The sequence below is a fragment of the Priapulus caudatus genome, unplaced genomic scaffold, assembly GCF_000485595.1.
Source record: "Priapulus caudatus unplaced genomic scaffold, Priapulus_caudatus-5.0.1 Scaffold241, whole genome shotgun sequence".
NCBI lineage: Eukaryota > Metazoa > Priapulida > Priapulimorpha > Priapulimorphida > Priapulidae > Priapulus > Priapulus caudatus.
In genome coordinates this window covers 84860-95564 of record NW_014577302.1, presented here as the reverse complement: position 1 = coordinate 95564, position 10705 = coordinate 84860, and the positions used below count along the sequence as shown (strand labels likewise).

At 47.3% G+C, this 10705-nt stretch overlaps 1 protein-coding gene across 1 annotated transcript; it reads right to left on the bottom strand.

Annotated features, from left to right (window-relative positions):
- Positions 1–6942: 6942 nt before the first annotated feature.
- Positions 6943–9998, bottom strand: LOC106807900 (uncharacterized protein K02A2.6-like). Its single transcript, XM_014810406.1, has 2 exons — positions 8557–9998; positions 6943–8206 (listed from the first exon to the last, which is right to left on the bottom strand). Exons 1-2 carry the CDS (start codon positions 9996–9998, stop codon positions 6943–6945), a joined length of 2706 nt encoding a protein of 901 aa, XP_014665892.1.
- Between the last annotated feature and the right edge of the window lie 707 nt (positions 9999–10705).

Sequence of the window (10705 nt, the reverse complement as noted above, 5' to 3'; positions counted from 1 at the left end):
TTATTATAGGTGGCAGCACCTTACGATACATCACATCTCCCTTCTTAAAATATATTTTGCACAAAAGAACAATGTTCAAACTAATTATATAAATATTATATACATATTACATAACTGATGAGTTAAATCTTGGCATATATAGTCATTTGTAGTCAGTCACTACAACTGAAAAATCAATATGAATTGGACAGTTCAATATGACGCAAGAACAATCACAGGGGTAGACTACCCTCATGTGTACACAATCGACATTATTCTGGTCGATATCATGATGCTTATGTTCTATATCTTAATGGTTTGTGAACCACACGACCACTTCTTGTAACTGTTTCACCAGCTTCCGGTGGCGGCTCATCTGACGGTGGTTGTTCGACTATGTCTGGCACAATCGGTTCATCTCGGTTGGGTTCATACCGTACATAAGCAGCTCTGTTCTTTGGTTCAAACTGTTTTTCTGCTTCTTTTGACGGTCGAATATTTATTCGATTTCATTTGTATTTTCTACCTGTTGTAGTTTCGACAACATACGATCGTGGTTTGTCGCTTCGGTCCTTGACGGTTGCTGGTTGCCAGTTATGCTCATTCACCTGTACCCGTACACGATCACCTGGTTGTAACGTAGATAATGATTATCCTGCATGTCGGTCGAAATAATCCTTCTGAACATGTTGACGCGCGATGTGTTTAGCTACTACATCTGACGTGTCTTCTGCGTGTGGATATAACAACCTATGTGACGTAGGCAGTGTTGTTCTCAACCGGCAACTCATGAGGAGCTGTGCAGGCGATTTACCAATATTGTCTACTGGCGTGTTTCTCAAATCCAGCAACGCCAAATATGGATCGTTACCTTCCTCGCGACATTTCTTGATCATCGTGTTCATGTTCGGAGATGGCAGAGCCCTTGCATTGTTTGAGACGGAGTAAGGTTGAGTGGATTTGGTCGCACGTGCAGGACAAGGCTTTTGTCGACTTGAAAGACTCGCTACTTAGAGTTACTACTATGTCGTTTCCGGATTTTTCGATACCTTTTGAGCTGGCATGTGATGCGAGTAATTTAGGTCTGGGCTGTGCCTTAGCCAAGATCTCGGTGGATGGTGGGATCACTAATCCCATCGCTTTCGGTAGTAGGTTGCTCACCTTGGCGGAGCGCAACTATAGTACGACGGAGAAGTAATGCTTGGCTGTTATTTGGGCTCTACAGAAATTCAGTCACTACGTTGAGAATATGCTTTGTACTGTCTATAGTGATCACCGTGCTCTAGCTTGGCTTTTCTCATCCAAGAAACTCTCAGGCAGGCTTCTGCGCTGAGTCTTGTCGGTGCAGGATATTAAGTTCCAGGTTGTTTACAGGCAGGGCAAGCGTAATGCTGTTCCTGATGCTCTGTCGAGGGCTCAGGTGCCAGAGGGTGCTCGTATAGGTATAGTGGACTATTGCCATGATAAATGTGATGCTGAGGTCTGCACACGGCCGCAAGACGCGTCGTTGTCATGGGTACAGTGTTATCGCTGTGACAGCTAGCTGCATGTTTTGTGCTCAGGTAGCAACCCGGGGATTGTGGCAAAGTTGCCGCAATTCTTTTGTGAATTTTGTTCTGTCTCGGCGAAGGTACCCCACAGCGATTCGTGTGGGACGGGTTGTAGTCTCAGTGGTTTCACGCCTGAGGAGATCTTTTGGTCGCTAAGCAAGTTACACTTTTGTCGAAGGGCTTCGGTCCTACATACCCCTTCTTGCTTAAGGATGACCTCTTATATCGTGTCTCGAAACATGGCCAGCAAGATAGGATCTACGTTCCGGTAGCGCTTCGTAACCAGGTGTTGAGTTTTTTCCACACACAGACTACAGCCGAGCATTTTGAGTTTCGTAAGACATTAGCTAGGATAACCACAATCACTTTTTGGCCCCAGATGTCTAGGAGTATTCGGGATTTCGTGAAAGCTTGCCCGACGTGTAGGGTCGTGAAACCGTCGTATCAGAGACCCGTAGGTTTCATGCAGACGACACAGTCGTCATACCCAGGCGAAAAGGCCGCGATTGACTTAATGGGGCCGTTACCTTTGTCGTATGGTAAGCACGAGTACATCTTGGTGGTTACGGATCCTTTTTTGAAATGGTCCCAGCTCATTCCCATAAGGAAGGCGACCGGTAGCAATGTGGCGTTAAGCCTAGACAGATAGTTCTGTTCTATTTTTGGGCCCTCTCGTTGGCTGATCTCAGACAATGGGGCACAGTTTGTCTCCAAGGCCTTTGCGGCCGTTTGCGAGCGGTGGGGGATACGGCACAAGTTTATCACCAAGTATAGGCCCCAATCGAATTGGGTTGAGAGGGTAAATCGTAACATTAAGGCTATGTTGCAGTCGTACGTCTCTGGAGATTATAGGTCATGGGATATCCATTTTATCCATGGGATATCCATTTATTTGTCGGACTTACAGTTTGCTTTAAACTCCGCGAAGCATGATACTACCGGGCACACTCCGGCTGAAATTTGTCTAGGGTGCAAATTATGTACTTTTTTTGACCACCAGTTGGGGGGACGAGATGGCTTCAAACCTGCTGTACAAGCAGATTAAGGTTAAGCAACAAGCCGCAGCGGCCAAAGCCATGTTATATTATGACACCCACCGCCGGGGCAGCAGGATCTCTCCAGGGGCCAGAGTTATGTTAAAGACACACCCGTTGTCGGACGCACGGAAGAACTTCAGTGCAAAACTAGCCCCCTGGTTCAAGGGTCCCTATACGGTATTACGGATGACGTCACCCTTGAACGTTATTCTGGCGGATGTGAATGACAAAGAGTGTGTTTGTCATATCGATAAGCTGAAGCTGGTCGGATAATGTATTCAATGTAAATACGTCAGAGTAGATGCGTAACTCGACAGCAGAAGAAACGGGAACCTGCCAGTTATGCGCGAACAGCTGGTGTTGTGCTATGAGGAATGGTAGCAACAATACATACCTAATGCTGTTGGAAGTGTACATAGTGTGTTGTGCGTGTAGTACGTTGGCATTACAGATTCCGCCGGGACTATGCTTCGAAGGAGGGGAGAGTGTAAGGGGTCAACACCGCCAGATACGGATCGAAGCCATTCTACAGGATTCACATACAGGCTTCGACACGGGATTTACTGCAAGCTTAACAAGGCCACAGCAGTGAACGTATATAAGGACCGCCCGGGGTTGACTCGGTGTGCTTTATTCCACCAGACGACAAGGAGAACCGTTCGTGTAAGGATCAACACTTACATTTTGGCGCAGTCGACAGGATGTACGTCGTGTGAATTGTATTATGTTACCTGGCTCGTCGCGTGAAGTAGAGGCCCTGGACGACAAGCTGCTACATCCAGCTAAGTACTTCTTCCAGTATGGTTATCGGGAAGTGTTCGTTGATAAGTTAAGATAGATGTATTGTATGGCGCACGTAGCGTACAATGGTAGACTGCATAGTTCTTTTGACGTGCATCATGCATGTCGTTAAGCAGACTGTTGTAAGCAAACAGTAGGTCTGTCAGCTGAGGGTCAAGCCCGTGTGTTTGTCGCTCAGACTCGAGTACTCATTTACTCAACACCTCCGTCGTGTTTGAGGAGTTTTTGCAGTCGTGCTCCGCCCGCGTGTGGTAGCAATCTTAGCTTTCAACTGAACTAACGGTAGATAGGTACGATAGTCGTTCGGTAAGTGGCACAGTAAGGCGTGTCGCCTTGCATGTCACGGTGCTATTTTCACTGTATTCCACTGTGCTATTTCCACTGTATTGGCATGTTTCGTGCGTTTCTTTTTGCGTATTCCGTGCCTGTCATTGAGATTGCGTTCACAGGCGATTGATTGCTTGTATAGTTGTGCATTTTGGGGGTCTCTGCCCGCTATAAGAGTTTTTTGAAAACACAAAGAAAAAGAATTACATTTTTTTTATTAAGACAATATATACACGATATAACGGTGAAGTAAGCCTACTTATGGTTGTAGCTTGGTTTTGCGGATAGCAAGCCAGGTTGCATGAACCGTTTAAGTTGAATACGAATTCTTACACACACGAAAGAAATGCCTCCTAAGAAGGTTACCAAAGAATCCTGAGATGAGGAACAGGCCGGGGGCAGTTTCTCCTTCTCCGGAGATGCAGACCATGATGTTATTTATGCAGCAACAGCAACAGCAACAACAACAGCAACAAGCATTACAGCAACAAGCATTACAGCAACAGCAACATCAATCATTTATGACAGAGTTACTTGCGCATCGCAATACGGTAGCAGACGCTAGACATGGAGAGTCGGGTACGTCTGTATATAAATTAGTGGGCATGCGAAAACTTACAAAAGAGGACGACATTGACTGTTACTTGCAGACATTCGAGAGACTTTGTATTGCACAAGATAAGCCTAGGGATCAGTAGACGGCTATTTTAGAGCCATTTCTATTGGGGCGAGCCCAGAAATGCATATTCCGCTTAGCAGATGACGTCAGACGAGACTTTGAGCTAGTAACGACAGCTATACTAGCAGCTTATAATTTGACGTCAGAAACTTATAGAGTTAACGGAGTGTGATCGGCTTTGTGACATCGTAGTACTTCAGAACCGGTGCGCTTGTTATCAGCTTTATCAGTTTCTCGAACCTTGTAGTGTGTTCGTTATTCCATGTGAAGTAGACATCATCTTTGATCAGTTCGCGTAGTGGTGCAGATATGATTGACAGATCAGGAATGAACTTGGCTACATAGGTAACCATACCTAAGAATCTGCGCACTTGTTGGTCGCGGCATGTTTACGACTGCTCTCATGCGTTCTGGATTCGGCTTCACTCCATGACGAGTGAGCGTGTCACTCTCATGGTCACCGACTTCCACTTTATCGGGGTTGAGTTTTAGGCCAGACTTGTTTACTTGGTCGAGAACTCGCTTTACTCGTTTGTCGTGTTGCTGATCGGAGTTGCCCCAAATGAATGTATTATCGACGATCACTTTCACCCCATCAATCCCCTCTAGAATGTTTTCCATGGCGCGTTGCATGATATCTCCTGAGCTACACAAACCGAATGGGAGTCGGAGAAAACTGTATCTCCCGAATATGGTGTTCATGGTACACATCTCAGAACTCTCGTCATCCAGCTCGATGTGTCAATAACTGTGACGCGCGTCCAATTTCGTGAACTTCGTTGCGTTGCCAATTTGTGCAGCAACTTCTTCTACAGTTACTTCGGATGATGTTCACGCATTATGACTTTATTTAAGTCAGTTGGATCAATGCAAATCCGTAATTTGTCTCCTTTCTGTACAGTAACCATCGAGTTAACCCATGGTGTAGGCTCTCGCTGTTTGACGATGACGCCCATTTGTTCCATGCGGTCGAGTTCAACTTTGGCTCTATGGCGAATAACGTATGGTATTCTGCGTGGTGGGTGTACAACTGGCGTAGCATTCGGTTTTAATTTGATCGAGTACTGACCTGGTAGCTTTCCTAGGCCTTTGCATAGATCAGGGTAATTTGATGCTATGTTAACAGAGTTTACCTCAAGTCTTCTCAGTAAGCCTAAGTCCACGCATGCATCCTTCCCGAGGATCGGTGACACTTCGAGACTGACGACTTGGAATGTGAGGTTGTAGATCTTTTGTTAACTGAACATTTTAGATTCACCTGGCCTTCTGGCTTAATTGTGTGCTGACTGTAGCTCTTTAGACGCACATTAGTTGATTGCAGCGGACCAGTGTAGAATGAACGCAGTGTGTTGATCGGAATGACATTAGCTTGTGCTGCTGTATCGAGCGTAAAATCAATGTCATGTCTATCGTCCACCCTGACAGCTTGTGTCCAGTCAGACGTAAGTGCGTTGGCTTCTAGTGTTACCCCGTCTAGACATAGATACTGATACGATGGATCATCCTTTTGAGCACTGATTTCCGACACACCATGTTGTTGCTTGGAACGGCACACCTTTGCGAAATAAGTTTGTTTGTGGCAAAGTGCACATGCTTTACCGTACGCAGGGCATTGTCTCGGCATATGATGTCTTCCACATTTACCACAAGGAGTGTCATTTCTTTTGGTATCTTTACCTGGGTGTTTGTACGCTGTGCTTTTAGACTTCCACTGTTCACCTTGCTTTCTCATCTGATCTCTGCTGTACGTGATGGCAGATATGGTGAAATTTTCCGTAATACTTTTGAGTTGTGTGGCACTGGCTTCTATAGCTCGGCATTTGTCAACAGCTTTTCTGAGTGTTAGTTCAGAATCTTGTAGCAGTTGCTCTCGTACCTCTCTATTCAGGATTCCACACACGATTCGATCTCTAATGAAATTATCCTGTAGGTTACCAAATTCGCAGTCTTTAGGCCTTTGTCGTGATTTTTGTTTGTTTTCTTCTTGTGTCGTGGTACACGAATAACCAGGTATAAAGTTCAAAAGATAAGCTTTATTCAACAGTTAGAACATCATGGCGGCAACCCGGCGCTGCCGGCAATTCATACAATAGAAGTAAACCAATAAAAAATCAGTATTGCGTATGACGCAATCACACGTAGAAGTTAAACTTAGAACGCTTTCACACGTAGAAATGAATATACTGAAATATAACTGCAAGGTATTAATTATTATACTGATAATATGACATCTCCTTTTTTTCATAAAAAGGATGAACAAATTCTATACATTTGAAATGTACAAGATATGTTGTGCAATCACATCAACACAGTTACAAGTCCAAACGCTGTGGGGGTTTGATTGTCCTGGCTGAACGACGCAGGCCCGATTCTACAGCAACCGGTGTGGGCACATCGGGGGCGCCGGGGGTATCGTCGCTGTCGTCGGGTGCGGGGACGGTTGACGTGTCATCCGGTTCATGACGGTGGAAGGTCTCGCCAGTCTTCCTGATGTGGTGGCGATTTCGCCTGAATGTTCCGCCGGTGGTGTGGACAATGTATGACCGCGGGTTACGGTCGCCAGCAGCCACTATGGCTGGTTGCCAGCGCTTGGTGATGGGGTCACTCGTACGATCTCCTCTGTGCGTAGCTCTGGGAGCGTGTGGGGGTAGCGGCGGTCGTGGAACCTCTTCTGTACGTCCTGGCAAAGATGTAGGGTTTCGTTGATACGCCCATCGGTGTGTACCGGAATCGTGGAAAGATTTGCGCGGTATCGGCGGTTGTTGAGCAACTCACTCGGTGATGGCGTGTTGTGATCCACAGGTGTTGTTCTGAGGCACAGCATGGCGAGATGAGGGTCGTTCCCACTCTCTCTCGCCTTCGTGAAAACGTTCTTTACCGTCTGTACAGTACGCTCAATAAATCCATTGGATGAAGGGAATTGCGGTGAATTGGTTTTGTGGATAAACCCGTACTGCTTGGCAAACGTGGTAAATTCTGCTGCCGTGTACTGAGGACCGTTGTCTGTCAGCATCTCCTCGGGCACACCGTGCTCGTCAAAGATTGCCTTTAGGTGGTTGTTGACCGAGCGAGATGTTGTAGAGTGTAGGCAGCGGACGACTGGAAACTTGCTGAACATGTCAGCCACCAATAAATAGTCCTTCTGTTCCCAGTGGAACATGTCAGAGGCGAGTGTATGCCATGCGTATGGTGGTACATCATGCGGATATAATGACTCAGCTTTGTTGGCGGGCTGATGCGCTTGACACGTACTGCAACTAGCAACGAGTCCGCCGATGTCGCGATTTATCCCGTGCCAAAATACTGCATTACGTGCGCGTAGTTTACACTTCTCGCGACCACTGTGTGCGTAGTGTATCTGTTCTAGTAGTGCAGGTCTCAGGCTTTGCGGTATCAGGATACGTAGCCCTTTCATAATGATGCCATCATGAACAGAAAGCTCGTCCCTGTAGTTCCAGTAGCCATGGAGACGAGGCGGGAAGGCTGCGCGTTTGTCTGGCCATCCGCACACAATGAGATCGCAGAGTTGAGATAGCTCTGGGTCTAGCAGTGTTTCGCGCTTGATGTCTTGCAGGCACTGCGGAGATGCGGAGAGTTGACTGTGAAGTTCATGGACAGTGATATCCATGCCACGGATAGCGTCACCTCTGCATGGGTTAACGCGTGATAGTGCATCCGCGAGTGGAATGTCTCGGCCTGGCTTGTAAGTAATGTCGACATCATATGCCTTGACACGTAGCATCATGCGTGCTAGCCGCGGCGGTATGTTGACCATGCTCTTCTTTGTGATGCTGACCAGAGGCTTGTGGTCAGTGTGTATGATCACGTGACGGCTAAACGCATAATGATGAAAACGCTATAAACCAAATACGATGGCTAGTGACTCACGCTCAATGTTACTATACCGCTGCTCGGTGTCTGTGAGTGATTTGCTGGCGAACGCAATTACACCCTTGTCCTGTATCAGGGCTGCTCCCAGGCCACGGAGAGAGGCGTCGACCTGTAGCGTCAGTGGCTTACGTTTGTCATAGAACTGCAGATTTGTGGCGGCTGTGATTTCTCGTTTCACTTCGCCGAACGCTTTCTCATGTTGTGGCTGCCATATATACTCACTGGATTGTTTACACAAATCGCGCAGGGGGCGGATATAGTGGCTAGTCTGGCTGTAAACTGGCTGAGATACATGGCCATGCCTAGAAATCTTTGCATCTGCTTGACGTCCGTCGGGCTTGTCATGGCGCTGATTGCGGCTACTTTGGCAAGGTCAGGCTGCAGTCCGTCTGCACCGAGGATGTGGCCAAAGAACGGTATTCTCCGTGCGCGAATCACGATTTTCTTTTTGTTAAACTTTACTCCGGACTCACGTGTGCGTTGTAGAGCGGCGTGTAGGGCATCGTCGTGTTCCTTACCGCTTTCATCGAAGCCGTATACGATGAGGTCGTCAGCGATTCCGGTGATGCCTTTGATGTCGCCGAATGTAGCGTCGATCTGGGGTTGAAACACGTCTTGGGCGTCTTTAAGGCCAAAACATCGTCTGTACCTATACCTGCCGTAGACCGTGTTAAATGTGGTGAGATATGATGACTCATCATCGAGCGACACCGAGTGATATGCTTTCGTGGCATCGAGTATAAAAAACCATCGTGCACCGGCCAGCTTGGGTAATATCTCCTCTAGCGTTGGTGTGTAGTGATGTGGTCGTTTGATGGCTTCATTCAGGTCCTTGGGGTCCAAACAGATTCGTAATGTCCCGTCGGGTTTTGTCACGCCCACGATAGAATTAACCCACACTGTCGGGCGCTCCACTTTGGCGATGATGTCTTGCTCCACCAGGCTGTCGAGTTCTGCCTTGAGCTGTGCGCGTAGCGATACGGGTACTCGTCTGGGTGAGTGTACTACTGGTTGTACGGACGGGTCCAGTGTGATGTGATGTGGCTGCGTGAAGCATCCTGTGCCTTCAAAGCAATCACTGTACTGGATCAGGGTGTTTTCTCGAGCGACCGGGTCACCTCGTGGCTTTGTTGCCTCTGATGATGTCACAGTGTTGGTGTGCACATCATCTGCTGGCGTGCTTGTAGCGTCCGCGATGTTTATGTTATAGTGTAATGTCACTAGCTTCAGCGCTCTGCACGCAGGCAGGCCTACTATAGCGGGGCAGTCATCTTTGCTCACGTGGAATGTACAGCATTCACTCTGCTCACGGTGTGTCAATGTGAGAGAGCATGTACCATAGTGCTCAACTGTATGTCCACCAAACGCGATCAGCTTGGTTTGGGTGGGGCGCAAGCCAGGGGGTACTCCATCAGTGGCAGTGTTCCCAGTCAGTAATGAACGATATACTGCTGCAGATATCACGTTTCCTTCACTGCCGGTATCAATTTTGTACGATATGTCTCTTTGTGCATGGTCGGATTCAGTGCTGAGTGTGATGAACGCCTGTGTGTCGTCACTGTTGCTAGGGGTAACGGTCTCGCGCTTCTCGGCCGCCTGCTTCTTGAGTGTGTGAAAGTAAAGCTCCTCCTCGTCGTCCACGCGGCTGGTGGCGGTTTCTGCCTCTGTCAGCGTGTGGACACGAGTGGTGTATTTCGGCTTGGCATGATGACCTCTGTTTGACGAGCGACACATTTTGGCCCAGTGATTCTGCTTGCCGCAGCCCTTACAAATAGTACTGTAGTGCCCTAGGGGTAGCCGCTACGCGAATTATGTGCGTGTGAATGCACTATTGTTTTTGCGGGATCATTTCTTGCTCCCGGTGGCAAAGCGGGACTGTGTTGCGTGGCAGCAGGAGACAAACAAAATCGAGGCAAATAAACACAACGCAAGATCTTAAATATACGGAACCGGTAGCTTTATTGCTCATACACACACTACAGTTATGCAGTATCGTTACCTGGTGGTTACCCGACGCGTGATGCGTGCTCTGAATGCGTGACGTACTATTTGTTATAACTATATTATTGTATGGCATAAGGCCAGTGAACGGTTACGTGCAAGGTGCTTCGGTGTAAACGCGAACCCTCGTTCCTTCTTCTTTCTTCTTCTTTCTTCTTTCTTCTGTCTTCTGTCTTCTTTCTTCTATCTTCTGTTTTCTCTCTTCCCTCTTCTTTCTTCTGTCTTCTCTCTTCCTTCTTCTTTCTTCTATCTTCTGTCTTCTTTCCTCTATCTTCTGTTTTCTCTCTTCCCTCTTCTTTCTTCTGTCTTCTCTCTTCCTTCTTCTTTCTTCTGTCTTCCCTCTTCCTTCTTCTGTATTCCCTCTTCCTTCTTCTTTCTTCTGTCTTCTCTCTTCCTTCTTCTTTCTTCTGTCTTCTCTCTTCCTTCTTCTTTCTTCTGTC